This window comes from Capra hircus, chromosome 17, assembly GCF_001704415.2.
Source record: "Capra hircus breed San Clemente chromosome 17, ASM170441v1, whole genome shotgun sequence".
In the NCBI taxonomy this organism is placed as follows: Eukaryota; Metazoa; Chordata; class Mammalia; order Artiodactyla; family Bovidae; genus Capra; species Capra hircus.
The window spans coordinates 9,210,790-9,229,107 of NC_030824.1; the positions used below are offsets into that span (position 1 = coordinate 9,210,790).

Consider the following 18,318-nt stretch of genomic DNA (forward strand, 5'->3'; position numbering starts at 1 on the left):
CAACGAGGTTAAAATTAACGGGCAAGGGCACACTGGAATATTTAAAACCAGTAAGCCAACTATAAGATATTACTGGCTGCCAGATTCAGACATTAGAGTAAAATTTAGACTCCGTCCATGGCTCCTAAGCCCCAACATGGTCTGGACCCTCCTCTGCCACCTCCCCTTCTACCACTGCATTCCAGCCCCCTGCTCACTTTGCTGTCCCTCAGCTACCCCAAGGACAGGAGGAGGATCAGATTTGTGCTGCTTGATGCTCCTCTTGCCTGGAATTCCCTGTTACTGGCTCTTTTGTGTGGCTGGCTCTTTGTCAACTGTTTAGGCCTCAGCTCAAATGTTATCTCTTCAGTAAGGTCTTCACTGGCATCTCTAGTTAATGCTGGCCTCCACCTCCTCTTAAGTTATTCTCTATTACCAAAATATCCTGATTTGTCTTCTTTCTCTGGAAATTATCCTATACATTCATTCATTGCCAGTTGTCTGTCTTTCTCTCACGTAAAGTTTGCAATCTTAGGGACCATTTACTTTGTTCACTGCTATGTTCCTACTGCCTAGAAGAGTCCCTTGCCTGTGGTAAATGAGCGATAATGATTGACAAAATGCAATCTACTCAACTGTAAAATTAGAGACCGTGAGTCACCCACCATGAGTCACTATTTCTCTAAGACCTAGCAAGGTTCCTGGCACATCAGAAGTGTTCAATAAATGTTAGCTAATTGAAATGAATGAGTATCTTCAAAATAATTTTTTGGAAACACTGTTCTGTCTTTGAGAGCATCAGTCTCAAAAGTTAAATAATACGCTCCTAAACACGTCATTAAAAGAGATGATCCAACCCTAAAAAGCATATGACTTCTGTGGTAAATAAAGTCCAGACAAGGTGATAATACTAGCAACAGAATGTAGGCACTAAGACAAAAACAACACACACACACACCCAAGAAGAAGAAAATAAAAACGCTCATTTCTGCAGGATGGACTTTGGAATCTCAAGTACATGAAGCAATTTCAATAACCATCTTTTGGTTCAGACTAAATTAGGGCACAATAAAAAAGTGAGTTTTATGACCCCATGTTTATTAAAACATCTGAAAGTAAAGAGCTGGTAATTATTCCAAACATCCTAAATCTGTCTAAAGATAGACAGAAAAACTTCCCAAAGTAGGACTTTTGCATTAATAACAAATCTATTTAGGGCTCAAAACTGTCTTCTGCATATCCAAAAATTAATAAATCAATCCAATATAAAGCCTTTACAGGGAAACTTATTTTGGTACCACCCAGTAATGTCTCCAGAATTAAGCTCATGTCAGGATTTCCATAATCAACTACAGTCTTCCAGCATCTAAAAGTAAGCTATGACAGTTTGCTCAGGGCAAAGAAACTGACAATAAATGTTGGTGCCATTTTGCCTTAAAAACCGCTTGAGATTGAACCATTTGAAGGTCAACTTTGAAGCCATAAAAATGGAGGAAGGAGTCTAAGGACTTCGTAATCCTCCAAGAAGTTATCCACATTTGCTTTGCTAACAAAAGGAAGAACTCAATCAAAGAAAAAATTTTGAAAGGAGAGGGACAGATTAGCAGCATTAACCTGTCAGACCATGGTCCTAATGGTCCCTAGACAATTAGGTTAGAAGAAAGCAAAGGCAGTGAACCTTTTCTTCACAAATATGTTAGAGGGATCATACAGTTTACTGAGCAGGAGAATGTAAGAAATCCTCTCCTGGAAAAGTAACTCCAAGAATATTTCTTATTGACGGTTATCAATAACATCAACTTACATGCGAAGGACAGTACACTATTAAATCCTATGCACACACACACACACACACACACACATATACACACATACACAGAGAGATCTTTCAATCAGATTGATGGAGCCAAGCATTAAGGTTCAGAAGTATAATTTGTGACCATATCTGTGTGACCGAGTCCAGGTGAGTAATAACCCCTTCACTCGCTGACACACTCCTTACAGACACATGTCACAAAAAAATTTAAAAGCTCTACACATTTTTTTCACTGTCCTTCTGGGAGAAATACAGATATAACATCCTCCACTAACCACTTGATGTAAAACACAAATCATCTAAGGGTAAGTAGATAATGGCAAGTGTTAATTCTCCATTTTAAACTGATTAAGCTGTTATCATGATATAACACAAAGCAAAACCTTGAACTCAGGTTCCAGCTCCAACTCCTGGTGCCAAGTTTTGATGAAAACATCTTAAGCACTGTCAAGGCTGTGAAATTCAATACTGAAAACAAAGAACTTCGGAATGTTAAGACATCCATCAAATACGCTTGCTCTCTCATTCACTCACCCAACCCAGGCAGCAGCTATGACAAGGTCACCGGGGAGTACCTTTGATTTTCCTTACCTGGCACATGCCAAAGCCACGAGGGCAGCAGCAGCATTTTCTTTTTGCTTATGTGGGATATGTCGGCCTGTGTCAGAAGTCTCCTCTAGCCAGGAGCACAGCAAAGTTTCAATTCCATTGAGACAGTCAGCAGGCTCCTTGGTCAGGCTCAAAGGCTGGCAGTCGCGAAGGCAGTTCAATAGCACCTCAGCAGTGATGTTACAGAGGGAGGGGTCTGTTCTACTCTGGGACTGAATAAGGGGGAAGACCAGCAGGAGCCCCATCCTCGATGTGAAGGGAGCTTGCTCGGGTTGCTGCAACAAGCCCTGGCGTTTGAGCAAGGCCAAAGTTTCTTCATCACCTGAACTCTCCCTTTCATGCTGCTCTTCCAAGGCCAGCTGGCGCTGGGCATTCCACAGTCCTCGCAAGGCATTCAGGCGGTATTCCAGCAGGCGGGCATACGCGTTGCTCTGATTCCCACAAACAGAGCGCAGACGTTCTGCTAATTCCGTTGGGTTCTTGGTCTCAAATGTTAAAATCTAAGGAAAGAACCAGTAGAGAGGAAGTTGGTATGTATTGCTTCCACCACCACTCTCATCTATGATAAGAGTAAATCTATCCACTGGTATCTAAAAACGGTCCACATCATGGCAGCCTGGATGGAAGGGGAGTTTGTGGGAGAATGGATACTTGTATATATATATAGCTGAGTTCCTTTGCTGTACACCTGAAACTATCACAACATTGTTAACTGGCAATACCCCAGTACAAAATTAAAGTTTAAAATTAAAATTTTAAAGTTGAAAGTTAAAAAAATGGTCCACATCAAAAAATCTTTTGTGACCAAATATGAAAATGTGTGCTATAAAGCCAGGCTGCTGATGGAGATTTTCTTTTCTTGGCATTTCTGCTAATGTTACTATTAAAAGTTAGAACCTGAACCATGAAAATAGTTAAATATGGAAGCCAAAGTTAATTTGAATAACTTAGAAAGCTGAGGCATAAATATTTATTCAATCAATTTATAAATCTGTCTCTAACTTCTATTACCAATTAGATTGTCAATGAAAACAGAACAAGTTTCATCTTCAAAATCTAAAATACCTACTAATAAATGACTGTATATTATTCTCTCCGTTTGAGAAGCATTCCACTCTTACTACTGTTAATCCATTATTTCAATTGGTGGCATCGTACATAGATTTACACAGTTCTCATTGATAGCAGAACCACCACTATTTTCTTCCCCCAAACACACAATTATCAGGAGACCTCCTTGAGATTTTCAGCAGCTGGGGAAATAATAAAACCTCAATCAACTAAGAAATGGATACTAAGAAAAAGAATCAAACTAAATTTATGATGCAAAGAGTTTATACACGGAAGTTTGACTAAGTTAAGGTGAATAGACTGGTATAACCAACAAATAAAGGCAGGCACTCCTGAAGCAAGCTTATTAAAATAGACTATCAGCCACTAGAGTGTCTGGTTCTCAGTAGACCAGGAAGACAGAGTGGGAAGAGGCTTGGAACAAAAGCAAAGAAAATTCTGTCAAGTCATTGGCACTGGCATTTTAAAGGGTCATAGGTCATTTTATTTCACTCATAAACTGCAAAATCCTTTTTTTAACCTCAAATTTTGCCCTTAAATCCTGTAACTGCCTAGCTTAGCTATACATGCAAGCCACTAAACTAAAAAAATGTTCAGTTTAAAAAGACATTCTATTTCAGAAAATTAATTACATGTGTATCTCATTTAACTGATTAAAAATATTAGTCAACCCAGTTAAAAGCAACCAATTCAAAGTTCAGTGCCAGTGTGTCAGATCAGAAATAATATCCAAATGCCATAACATTTCAACCAACAACTTAGCAATAAAAAAAAATGAACTACTGATCCCCACAACCTCAGTGAATCTCAATGGCATTTTGTGAGTGAGAGAAATCAATTTCAAAAGGTTCCATCTGCATGATTCTATTTATTACTTTCTGGGGAAAAAATGTATAGTGATTTAAAAAACAGATCAATGGTTGTCAGAGGTTGGGATACACGCAGGGTGTGACTATTTAGGGACAGTATAAGAAGGTTCATGAAGACAAATTGTTCTACATCTTGGACAGCACTGGTGGTTACATGAATCTTACATGTGCTAAGTGGTTGCATGAATTAGTACACGTGTTAAATGGTTACATGAATCAATATATGTGTTAAGAGTCATAGAACTGTACTTTCCCCCCAAAAAATGTCAACTTGATAATTTTTAAATAAAATTTCAAAAAGTTCTAATCAGGCAATAGTTGTATTCAACTAGGTATCATTAAGTAAAACTACATTGCAAATCATATTATTAAAAATAAGAACTAGGGACATTTCTATTTAGTTTTTACTAAAGAGTATCAAACAGATAATGATTATAATATCCTTCACCATCAAGTCATACAAATTTAATCATCCCATCCTTTTGTCTAGATTCAAACACAAATTACACTTTTGATTATTTTTCACAAATGGTAGCAGATAAAATAAAAATTCCTATAGAAAGGATCACATTTCAGAGGCGACTATCAACCCTGAAGTAATCGTACCTAAGGAAGCTAGATTGCCTATTTTTTTTTTAAGATCTCCCCTCAAAAAGTCAGTAACCAGCTTCCACCATCATGGTCAACAAAGATTAAGATACTTTTAATGTGAAAAACCATAGAATTTTAAATTTGGTCATCTCAAGTTATGAAGATCTAAACAAATTTTGTTACATTTTTAAAAAGCTTTTCAATATTGATTTTTTGATTTCTACCCAGTACAACCCTTTGATACACAATACATATGCACTCCAGATACATTTTTACTTATGCTACACTGAGCAGCTACTTATGTTATATGAAGCAACTCCTGAAAAATTCAATATAGGCTTTTACTGGACACAAGAATCAAACAACAATTCAGTATCATTCAGTTCAGTCGCTCAGTTGTGTCTGATTCTTTGCGACCCAAGGACTGCAGCCCTTCAGGCTTCCCTGTCTATCACCAATTCCCAGAGCTTGCTCAAACTCATGTCCATCGAGTCGGTGATGCCATCCAACCATCTCATCCTCTGTGGTCCCCTTCATCTCCTGCCTTCAATCTTTCCCAGCATCAGGATCTTTTCTAATGAGTCAGTTCTTCACATCAGGTGGCCAAAGTATTGGAGCTTCAGCTTCAGCATCAGTCCTTCCAATGAATATTCAGGACTGCTTTCCTTTAGGATTGACTGATTTGATCTCCTTGCTGTCCAAGGGACTTTCAAGAGTCTTCTCTAAACACAGTTCAAAAGCATCAATTCTTTGGCATTTAGCTTTCTTTACAGTCCAACTCTCACATCCATACATGACTATTGGAAAAACTATAGCTTTGACTAGACAGGCCCTTGTCAGCAAAGTAATGTCTCTGCTTTTTAATATGCTGTCTAGGTTGGTCATAGCTTTCCTTCCAAGGAGGAAGCATCCTTTAAATTTCATGGTTGGAGTCACCATCTGCAGTGATTTTGGAGTCCAAGAAAATAAAGTCTGTCACTGTTTCCATTGTTTCCCGATCTGTTTGCCATGAAGTGATGGGACCAGATGCCATGATCTTAGTTTTTTGAATGTTGAGTTTTAGGTCAGCTTTTTCACTCACCTCTTTCACTTTCAAGAGGCTCTTTAGTTCCTCTTTGCTTTCTGCCATAAGGGTGGTATCATCTGCATATCTGATATTGATATTTCCCCATGCAATCTTGATTCCAGTTTGTGCTTCATCTAGCCTAGCATTTCACATGATGTACTCTGAATGTAAGTTAAATAAGCAAGGTGACAATATACAGCCTTGATGTACTCCCTTCCCAATTTGGAACCAGTCCATTGTTCCATGTATGGTTTTAACTGTTGCTTCTTGGCCTGCATACAGATTTCTCAGGAGGCAATCTGGGGCTTCCTTGATAGCTCAGTTGGTAAAGAATCCGCCTGCAATGCAGGAGACCCCAGTTCAATTCCTGCTGGAGAAGGGATAGGCTACCCACTCCAGCATTCTCGGGCTTCCCTTGTGGCTCAGCTGGTAAAGAATCACCTGCAATGCGGGAGATCTGGGTTTGATCTATGGGTTGGGAAGATCCCCTAGAGAAGGGAAAGGCTACCCACTCCAGTATTCTGGCCTGGAGAAGTCCATGGGGTTGCAAAGAGTTGGACACAACCAAGCAACTTTCAATAAGGTGGTCTGGTATTTGCATCTCTTTAAGAATTTTCCATAGTTCGTTGTGATCCACACAGTCAAAGGCTTTTTAGCATATTCAATGAAATTGAAATAGATGTTTTTCTAGAATTCTCTTGCTTTATCTATGATCCAATGGATGCTGCCAATTTGATCTCTGGTTCCTCTGCCTTTTCTAAAGTAACATTGCTGCTGCTGCTGCTGCTAAGTCGCTTCAGTTGTGTCCGACTCTGTGAGACCTCACAAATGGCAACCCACCAGGCTCCCCTGTCCCTGGGATTCTCCACGCAAGAACACTGGAGTGGGTTGCCATTTCCTCCTCCAATGCATAAAAGTGAAAGTGAAGTCGCTCAGTCGTGTCCGACTCTTAGCGACTCCATGGACTATAGCCCACCAGGCTCCTCCGTCCATGGGATTTTCCAGGCAAGAGTACTGGAGTGGGCTGCTGTTGCCGTCTCCGAAAGTAACATTAAACTCAACTATTTACTTTTACTACTAAGTGCTTCTGAAATTTGTTCCTTCATGGTTCATAAAATGATGTATATGGCAGAATCTGAGGTTAACTTCAAATATTAAGATTATCTGAAAAAATACATACTACTGCGTTTTTCTGATGGTTCTATTTTTTACAAGCACTTTAGTTATATTTTTAGCATTCCACTTGAAAGACAAATACTCTGAAAGGATTTGAGTTATAATTAACCAAATAATACATAATATACACACTTAAGTGACTGTTATGTTTATTGATTTAGCAGTATCTAAAGCACCCTATGCTTTCAGAAATCCATTAGGTTACTCAGCATTATCCATTTCAATGGCCTCTTATGAAAACTAAGAACTGTCTGATATGCTGCTGTTTTTAAGAATTCTAAAGTTCAAAAGTCATGGCCTAAAATCATTTTATAAAGAGAAAGAGATCATACCTTTGGGTTTTAGTGAGTCAGCTATGGAGGATCTTTTCTGGTACTTATGAATATTAAATAATTTGTCTCTGATGCTCATATAAAACCACTACTGTTAGTAAAGATCTTGATCAAGACCAAAATATCATTAGAAAATTAAATTTTTTTAAAAAAAGGAAAAAGGCTATTTGAGGAAAAAGGAAGATCCTTGACACCTTTAATCAGAAGACAGGTTTACTAACTGTACTTTGGTGACAGTGCTGACATCACCAAAGTATTAAGGGAATGACACTCAAAATATTAACTTAAAGTCCTAATGTAATTTTTTCATCATACATGACACATATGTTTTGAAGCTAAAAAACAATCATTCTGGAAAGTTAAGAGAAAGGAAGCAAAATATTCTTTACCAGCCATATCTAGCTTTGAACAAGACTCCAGTAGCGACAGAAGAGTTAGAGAGGACTGTATCATTTTAACCAACTTTTTTTTCATTTGGAAAACACAGAACATATACCTACCAGTCATGATGCAAAATATGGTAGGAATAATAAGCATATAGAGGCTTTTTGGGTAACAGAAAATATTATACATATACATTAGGAAATTAACTAGACTAATAAATCATTAGAAAAATCGAGATTAGGGAATGAACTACTATACTCTCCTAAATGTAAATCTCAATTTCCATCTACTTTGCTGTTCAGAATATTAGAGATGTAATCCTCTAAAAGGGTCAAGATGTAGCTAAAACATATATAATCTCCTACCTCTGAAAGAAACAGAAAGCACCCCATTTCTAAGAATTCATCTGAAACATTCCAGAAATAAAAACACAGAGAGATTTTCACTGCAGTCTTATCACAGTGGAAAAAGTAGAAGCAATCTCAAAATTCAGAAGTGTTCAATTAAATTATATCATAATGGAGTATTGTGGAATAAATTAAAAATAATTAAAACTATATAACAATAAAAAGCAGTATAAAAATTGTATACGCCCTATAATAAGGTAAAATATACTTATTCAATTTTGAAATGTCATTAATATTTGAGGTAATATAAACAGGTGGGTTTTTTTCCTCTATTAAAAAAAAACTGTGATGACAAGTTAAATAGTTTATATTGAAGAAAAGTAGTCATAACTAGAGCTGGTATTTTACAGCAGCAAGCATTGTCTTTAATAACTCCTAGTCAAACAAATGGTAACTGATATATCAACATTTGGGGGATGTAGCTGACAAAGCACAAGCATAAGGACCCCAGGGAGTGTTTTCTTTAAATCAATTCATTAGTCCCATCTATTGTACTTCAGCAGCAGTTTTTCTCACTGTAGGGCTCATTAGGTGGAAGACTGTGGTGGGATGGGGGAGACCACCACAGATGCTGAGAACTATCAGTGAACAGTAAAACTGTTCATTCTCCAAAAAGAAATGAGATTTAAAACTCAGGATCACGGAAGCTCCAAATAAATTATTACACTCCCTATTATGAATAAATTATTATACTCCCTAGTAAGGTTCATTAACTGATTCAATTCATTATGTGAACTTGTCAACATTAAATGAATTTATACCTGAATTATTCCAAAGCAGATTGAACTGGCCCGACTTGCAACCCCAGGACAAAACTTTTCAGTAGAGTCAACAGAATACCAAAATTCTCTCAAACATTAGAGTGAGTTTTTAAACCCTTTTACAGATTTTCCTACAATTTTTTTTTTACATTATGAAGATGGCAGTTATGGTCAAATTGAATTGCATCTGGCAACTCACAGATCAGAAAGATATCATGTGAACCAAGTAAATGAATCAAGAATGAAAGGATGGAACTCTATCTCTAATACAAAAGCCTAAATCAAAAGTGGATCCGTTATCAATTAAATTAGACCCTGAAGCTGCACAACCTTATTCAGTCTTGTATGTATGCAAACTCTCATCAGCATCTATTTTTTAAAACGATCTTAACTGATAACCACAATTAAATTTCACACTTTAATTCATGAGTTTTAGCCCTTAGCTTGGTGCCAAAACTAGGAATGGACTCTGCCTTGTTACCACGCTAATTAGCTTTGGCTCAGTTCTGGAACTCTAGTATCCAGTGATTTCTCCCAAATTGCTGGATAAACTGAGAACAGTTTTTATTGACAGCACAACTGTTAGAACTCTGAGGACTCCCATATGTAAGAAATCACTGTTCAAATTCTTTTTGCATAAAAGTTCCATCTTATCCTAATCCTTGCTTAGTTTTCATCTCTGTCATGTTCTATGACCAGGGTTCTATTTTGCCATCTCTCTGCTAATGTGGCCTGAATGTCCTATACCACTAAGTTTAAATCCTACCTATCATTCAGAACTCAGCTCTGCTCCACCATCAGCTTTGAAATACACTTTTCTTCCTCTCACTTCCCCTTCTGAGAATAATCTTTTATTATTAGTTGCTTTATAAGTTTTGTTGCCAAGTCATGTCCAATTCTTATGACCCCAGGGACTATAGCCCACCAGGCTCCTCTGTCCATGGGATTTCCCAGGCAGGAATACTGGAGTGGGTTGACATTTCCTTCTCCAGGGGATCTTCCTGATCCAGGGATCAAACCTGAGTCTCCTGCATTGCAGGCAGATTCTTTACCTACTGAGCCATCAGGGAAGTTCCAGATAACCTTTTGGTATTCCCATATCATCTAGAACATACCTCTATCAAAGGGTCAGATACAAACTCTAAGAGAAATTGTGCCTGCTATTTCAACAGATGTAGCAAAGATTTGTTTTTTAATATTTATTTTTATTTATTTATTTGGCTGCAGCTGTGTGCAGGCAAGTGAGATCTTTAGCTGAGGCATGGGAACTCAGTTGCAGCATGTGGGATCTAGCTTCCTGACCAGGGATGGAACCCTGCATTGTGAGCATGGAGTCTTAACCATTGGGCAACAAGGGAAGTCTCTCAATGAATTTGTTTTTCTCCCTATCAGTTCAGTTCAGCTCAGTTTGGTCACTCAGTTGTGTCCAACTCTTTGTGACCCCATGAACTGCAACACACCAGGCCTCCCTGTCCATCACCAACTCCCAGAGTTCACTCAAACTCACATCCATCGAGTCGGTGATGCCATTCAGCCATCTCATCCTCTGTCATCCCCTTCTCCTCCTGCCCCCAATCCCTCCCAGCATCAGAGTCTTTTTCAATGAGTCAACTCTTCTCATGAGGTAGCCAAAGTACTGGAGTTTCAGCTTTAGCATCATTCCTTCCAAAGAAATCCCAGGGCTGATCTCCTTTAGAATAGACTGGTTGGATCTCCTTGCAGTCCAAGGGACTCTCAAGAGTCTTCTCTAACACCACAGTTCAAAAGCATCAATTCTTCGGCACTCAGCCTTCTTCACAGTCCAACTCTCACATCCATGCATGACCACTGGTAAAACCATAGTCTTGACTAGACAGACCTTTGTTGGCAAAGTAATGTCTCTGCTTTTCAATATGCTTTCTAGGTTGGTCATAACCTTCCTTCCAAGGAGTAAGCGTCTTTTAATTTCATGGCTGCAATCACCATCTGCAGTGATTTTGGAGCCCCCCAAAATAAAGCCTGACACTGTTTCCACTGTTTCCCCATCTATTTCCCATAAAGTGATGGGACCAGATGTCATGATCTTCGTTTTCTGAATGTTCTCCCTATACCACTTCATATTATTTTGTTTTTAAATTTTTAAACTTTTTTAAATTGGAGGACAATTGCTTTACAACGTCGTGTTGATTTCTGCTGTACAACAATGTGAATCAGCTATAACTATACATATATACCCTCCCACCCCCATCCCAGCCTCAATGATTTGTTTTTAATAACTGATGTCCATGAAGGAAATGTAGTGAGCGGTATGTAGAGTGACTCTTCAAAGTTGATCTGAGGCATAGAGTCCAAATCTAAAAATTTCTCCATGTTACAAAATCATTTTTTTTCACCAAAGTATTGACAAAACCAATACAAATCATCCTTCTATGCTTAGTAATCAACAGAGTAAAATTCGGAGAAATATGTAGAAATGAACTCTCAAAATGGTTTCAATGCTATTATAAATTTTATTTTTTTTCTATTTAAAGAAAAATGATAACTATGCAAAGACTAACTTTACTTGTTATTGCTTGAATCACATATTTAATGAAAAGACTATCATTGTGACATATTCACTAAATGCTTAGCATAAATATCTTAGTAAGAAAGCCACTGATGACAATTTAAAAATACAAAAATATAACAACTTATAAAAGGAAATTATGCAGCCCCCAAGATGTGTAACACACTCTACTATAACATTATTTAAATCTGTACCCCTATTTTAACTGTGAACTCTGAAAGAGGGAACCATGTCTTAGTCATACTTGTATCAGTGTCTGGCACATAAACGTTTGATAAATTAATGAATGAGAAGATACATAAATTCCAAGAATAATGCTCTTAGGATGTATAGCTGGTTCCCACTGTTACATCCAAGTAAACTTCCCTCACTTGGACTAATTATATTTCTGCCTTCTGGAGCAATGGAAAATAACTATTCCTCTTCCATGTAAGAATCTTCTAATTAGATGAAGAAAATATATGTGACAGAGGAGGGAACATGAGATATGAATTAGGGTAGTTGCTTTCAACCCTGGCTAAACATTGAGAACTGCCTTGAGAGCTTTCACATAATATTTAATGGGCCCCACCCCAGCCCGATTAACTCAAAATATCTAGGCATTTGTTTTGCTTAACTCCAGAGGTGAATGAGATACACAGCCAAGATTACAAACCACTGAGTTAAGGAAACTAAGTTCTAGCTGAGCCTCTGCAAATAATTCTCCACTTAGGCATTTTACTTAAATTCTCTCAGTCTGTGTTTCTATATTTATAGAAATGAGGGGTTTACACTGTTAAGATCAAAGGAAATCATGTATAGAGAGTGCTCTGAAAAACCTAAAATCTGATGGAACCCTGATCTAGAAGTGAGATCCAGAGATAAAGTTACAGGAAATTTAGAGGACAGAAAAAGACATGTTAAACTATACCAGGCAGGTACAATAAGCATAAACTCAGCAGTGGCCACAGGACTGGAAAAGGTCAGTTTTCATTCCAATCCCAGAGAAGGGCAATGCCAAAGAATGTTTAAACTACCATACTATTGTGCTCATTTCACATGTAATAAGGTTACGCTCAAAAATCCTTCAAGTTAGGCTTCAGCAGTATTTGAATCGAGAGCTTCCAATATACAAGCTGGGTTTAGAAAAGGCAGAAGAACCAGAGATCAAATTGCCAACATTCTTCAGATCATAGAGAAAGCAAGGGAATTCCAGAAAAACATCTACTTCACTGACTATGCTAAAGCCTTTGACTGTGTGGATCACAATGAACTGTGGAAAATTTTTCAAGAGATGGGAATACCAGACCACCTTATCTGTCTCCTGAGAAACCTTTATGCAAGACAAGAAGCAACAGTTAGAACCAGACATGGAACAACTGACTGGTTTCCAACTGGGAAAAGAGTACAACAAGGCTGTATATTGTCACTCTACTCATTTAACTTCTATGCAGAGTACATAATGAGAAATGCCAGGCTGGAGGAATTACAAGCTGGAATCAAGACTGCCAGCAGAAATATCAACAACCCCAGATATGCAGATGATACCACTCTAATGGCAGAAAGTGAAGAGGATATAAAGAGCCTCTTGATGAGGATGAAAGAGGAGAGTGAAAAGGCTGGCTTAAAACTCAACATTAAAAAACTAAGACCATGGCATCCGGCCCCATCATATCACAGCAAACAGATGGGGGAAAAGTGGAAGCAGTGGCAGACTTTATTTTCTTGCGCTCCAAAATCACTGTGGATGGTGACTGCAGCCGTGAAATTAAAAGACACTGGCTCCTTGGAAGGAAAGCTATGACAAACTTAGCATACTAAAAAGTGGGGACATCACTTTGCCAACAAAGGTCTACACAGTCAAAGCTATGGTTTTTCCAGTAGTCATGTACGGATGTGAGTTGGACCATAAGAAATGCTAAGCACCGAAGAATTGATGCTTTCAAATTGTGGTGCTGGAGAAGACTCTTGGACACAGCAAGGAGATCAAACCAGTCAATCCTAAAGGAAATCAACCTTGAATATTCATTAGAAGGACTGGTGCTGAAGCTGAAGCTCCAATACTTTGGCCACCTGATGTGAAGAGCCAACTCATTGGAAAAGACTCTGATGCTGGGAAAAATTGAAAGCAAAAGGAGAAACGGGTGGCAGAGGATGAGATGGTTAGATAGCATCACCAACTTAATGGACACGAATCTGAGCAAACTCCAGGAGACAGCAAAGGACAAGGAAGCCTGGCGTGCTGCAGCCCATGGGGTTGAAAACAGTCAGACACAACTTAGCGACTCAACAATACCAAAGGAAACTCAACAGGACAAAGAACCAACTTTCTGCAAGGCAGAGGAAGGAAAAAAAAAAGAGAAGTACCATGTAGTTCAGAAACATCAACCTGGGACTTCCCTCGTGGTCTAGTGGGTAAGACTCTATGTTCCCAATGCAGGGACCCAGGTGTGATTCCTGGTTGAGGAACTAGATCCCACACGCATGCTGCAACTATGAGTCCACATGCTACAACTAAGACCCGGCAAAGTCAAAATAAAATAAATATTAAAAAAAAATCAACCAATGTCATGCTGTGTCCTATTTATGTCCTGATTCAAACAGCTTCCCTTGTAGCTCAGTCAATAAAGACTCTGCCTGCAGTGCAGGAGACCCAGGTTTGATCCCTGGGTTAGGAAGATCCCCTGGAGAAGGAAATGGCAACCCACTCCAGTATCCTTGCCTGGAAAATCTCATGGACAGAGGAGCCTGGTGGACTGCAGTCCATGGGGTCACAAAGAGTCGGGCACGACTGAGCGACTAACACTAACTCAAACAACCAATCTTTTTAAAAATATTAGCACAATTATAAGACAACTGGAAATCCAAATGCTGCCTACATATTTAATTATATTTTAAAAAGTTAAAGATATGAAAGATTATGATTATTTCTAAGGATTCCTCACCTCTTTAGATACATACAGAAATACTTATGGATAAAGTGATAGGATGTCATGTATTTACTGTAGAATAATATGGGAATAATATGAGAAAGAGAGAAAACAGGTGGCAGTATAGTTGAAAGAAGATTGGCTATGCGTTGAAAACTGGTAAAGTTGGTGACAGGTACCTAAGGGTTTGTTATGCAACTCCGTCTACTTTAACGTTTGGGGATAATTGTCCAAATTTTTTTTATAAGAAAAGGGTTTTGGGGAAAAAAAAAAAAAAAAACTTGTCAAAACCAAAAGCTGAAGAGGTTATAAGAGCCCCACCATTGGGCACAATCAAGAAGAAACTAGATTTTATTCCAGTTCTTATAAATGGCAGGTAAGAATTTCCTCTCCCAGTGGTAGGGTTCCATAATCTCAATTTGCCACTTAATTTTGCTAATAGAAACTTTTTCTTGGGCCTCTCAAAACTGTTACAAACAACTATGATTCACCCAGTTTCGTAAGTAAATATATCTGGTTAAATGTGTACCCTGAAGGAACCCAAAAGAAACAAATTAATCAAATGAGGACATATGTTTTAAAATTAGTTTTTAAACTGCCAAAAGCAATTCATCCCTAAGGTATTTACAATTATTGTTAGTATGGGCAATATGTTTATCATCAAACAATATAATTCATGAGACAAAGGAATGGTAACATTTTTCTGAGATTGATGACTAAACATCTGTTCGCTCAAAATACATACAGAAATACACTATTTTATTGAGCAGATAGTTTATAATTACTGCCCACTGCCCATCCTTCACAAAATACTATTTTACCAATTTATGTTTAGCCAAAAAGATTTAACATGGGATAGAGTAAAAACAGAAACAAACCAAACAGAAACTAAAGGGCATGCCAACTCATGTAATGAATACCAAAGAATCAGTAGACTTTTTTTTTTAAGTTAAGTCCAGACAGCTTATATTTTAAAATATTTATTCATTTGGCTGTGCCAGGTCTTAGCAGTGGCACAAGGGATCTTTAATTATCGTTTAGTTATGGTCTACGGGACCTAGTTCCCTGATTAGGGATCGAACTGGGGGCTCCCTGCATTGGGAACATGGAGTCTGAGCCTCTGGACCAAAATGAAAGTCCCCCATCACTAGATTATTTTCAAGAGAAAGAAGAGTGTGTAGAGAACATACTAAGTTCAGTGGTTAGGAGATAAGGCAAGAGAAATAATAGGTATAATACAGTGTCTATAGCATATTTATCAATTTAACCAAACCCCTTATCTTCTTTATTATAGTATTCAATATCAACATTTTTACCTTATTAGCATATTCAGTTTTTTGCTTGTTTTGCATTCTAGACTAAAAATTTCAAAGTTTACACCAAATTTAATAGACTTGCTTAGAAAAATTTCTTATTGGTAAAATGCAAAAATACCTAAGTGCTGAGAAGAATGTCAAACAACAGGAATTGAGACACTTCTAGTGGAAACAGAAATTGGTACAAACACCTCAGAAAACAACTGGCACTGTCCAGTTAAAATGAAAATGCATTGTTTTAGTTCACAGCAGCTGCTATAACAAATCATCATACTTAGTGGCTTAAAACAACAGATATTTATTTTCTTACAGTTCTGGAGGCCAGAAGTCCAAAATCAGTATCAGTGGGCCAAATTCAAGGTGTTGGCAGAGCCGAACTCTATCCAGAGGCTCGGGGAAACAGTGTGTCTCTTGGCTGCTCCACCTCTGGCTGCCGCTGGTGCCCTCAGGTGTGGCTCCATCACTTCAGTTTCTGTCTCTGTGATTACATGGCCTTTTCCACTTGTACTCCGAGGAATCTCCATCAGCCTTTCCTTTACTAAGGACAACTGTGATTGTATCCGCAGCCCTCCTGATAATCTAGGATAATCTCCCCAGCTCAAGATCTTTAACTTAATCACATCTGCAAAGATCCTCTTTCCACATAAGATAACGTTTACAGGTTCCAGGCATTAGCACCTGATATCTTTGGGAGCCATCGTTCAGCCTGCTCCATAGATACAGCCTAAATACAGCCATCCACTTCTGGGTAATTCCCTGCAGAAACTCTTGCACATGAACACCAGATGACAAGTACAAGAAGAGTCACAGAAATGTTGTTTACAGCCACAACAAAACTGGAAACCAGGCAGACATTCAGCAACAAAATGGATACGCTGTGATGTATTCATATAATTACACATCAGTGAAAATAAAAGTACAGCTACACACATAGGTATGGAAGAATCCCAGAACACATGTGGGACAGAAAAAACAGCAAGTCACAAGAAACATAATATGGCATGCTACGTTTATATAATAAGGTCTTAAAACACACAAAACTGAGCTCTGTAATGTTTAGAGTTGTGTGCATAATATGAGAAAACAATAATGAAAAGCAAACACAAAACTCAGGACAGTGTCTCCTATGTGGCAGAGAGGGAGGGTTGGATGGTACAGCATTGCAGGGGTCTTTAAAGGTATTGGTCAGGACCCACTTCTTAATTGGGTGGTGGAAAAACAGAATACATACTTTAAAAAATTATTTTACGTATAGATTCAAAGTTATACTTATGTATTTATACCTCACATATATATTATTCAAATTCATAATAAATTTAATAACAAAAAATGAAATTCCCGCTGATTATTCTAGCTCTGAAAAGCAGATCAAGATCATTATCCCCACTGCTGATAAGCACTTAGTGACACTGCAGAGACACTGTCACTGTACATGATTGTATTTCCAGTATAAGGTGTGAAGAGCCCAAGCAGTTCACATTTGTAGGAAGAGAGTGAGCTGGAGGCACAAGCTAAATGTTGGGTGATGCTGCGGTTGGCTTTGCCTCCTGGAAGAGCTGCTGAATGTCCAGGGAGACTAGTGCCTAGAGCAGAGACTCTCTGTGCCTCCCAGGGGATGTTTGGCAATGTCTGGGAATAGTTTTAGTTGTCACAAGTATAGAAACTGACATCTACTGAGTAGAGGCCAGGGATGCTGCTAAACATCATATAATGTACAGAGAAGCCCCCACAATAGAGTTATCTGGCTGAGGTTGAAAAACCCTGCTCTATAGTAAACACTTGATTGAATGTATGCCTAACTAACTACTAACTAACTACTACTAACTACTGTAGTTAGCCTAACTAACTACTGCCACCTGACATTAAGTGTGACGAACAACTTCCCATTAAGGACACAGTCTGGTTTGCAAAATTTGTCAATCCTGAGTTGTGCATTGGAGGGATTCTAATATGCTCGATTAAGTTCTACAGATACTGTTACCTGGAGAAGGCGGTGGCACCCCACTCCAGTACTCTTGCCTGGAAAATCCCATGGACAGAGAAGCCTGGTAGGCTGCAGTCCATGGGGTCACGAAGAGTCGGACACGACTGAGCGACTTCACTTTCACTTTTCACTTTCATGCATTGGAGAAGGAAATGGCAACCCACTCCAGTGTTCTTGCCTGGAGAATCCCAGGGACGGGGGAGCCTGGTGGGCTGCTATCTATGGGGTCGCACAGAGTCAGACACGACTGAAGCGAATTAGCAGCAGCAGCAGCAGATACTGTTACCAGAGAGATTCTGATAGATTGTAAACTTCTTGAGGGCACACACTTAGATTTGTTCCTCTTTTTATCCTCTGCACTTAAATCTCATTGTTTTGATGGTTTCCCCTGAAATAAAGCACTGAGCAAAAGCACTTGGCAGATAGCAAGCACACAGTAACACTGCATGTGTGCTCAGTCGCTCAGCTGTGTCTGACTCTTTGCCACCCCGTGGACTGTAGCC

The 18,318-nt window shown here is 38.6% G+C and overlaps 1 protein-coding gene across 5 annotated transcripts in view; it reads right to left on the reverse strand.

The window, feature by feature from the left end:
- The window catches only part of HECTD4 (HECT domain E3 ubiquitin protein ligase 4), a 167,455-nt gene that overhangs the window by 112,545 nt on the left and 36,592 nt on the right, over nt 1–18,318 (reverse strand). For all 5 annotated transcript variants that reach the window (XM_018061149.1, XM_018061154.1, XM_018061152.1 and 2 more), the window contains exon 2: nt 2,387–2,904. In XM_018061149.1, coding sequence (XP_017916638.1) covers nt 2,387–2,904 — 518 coding nt within the window. The remainder of the gene's footprint in view (nt 1–2,386; nt 2,905–18,318) is intronic.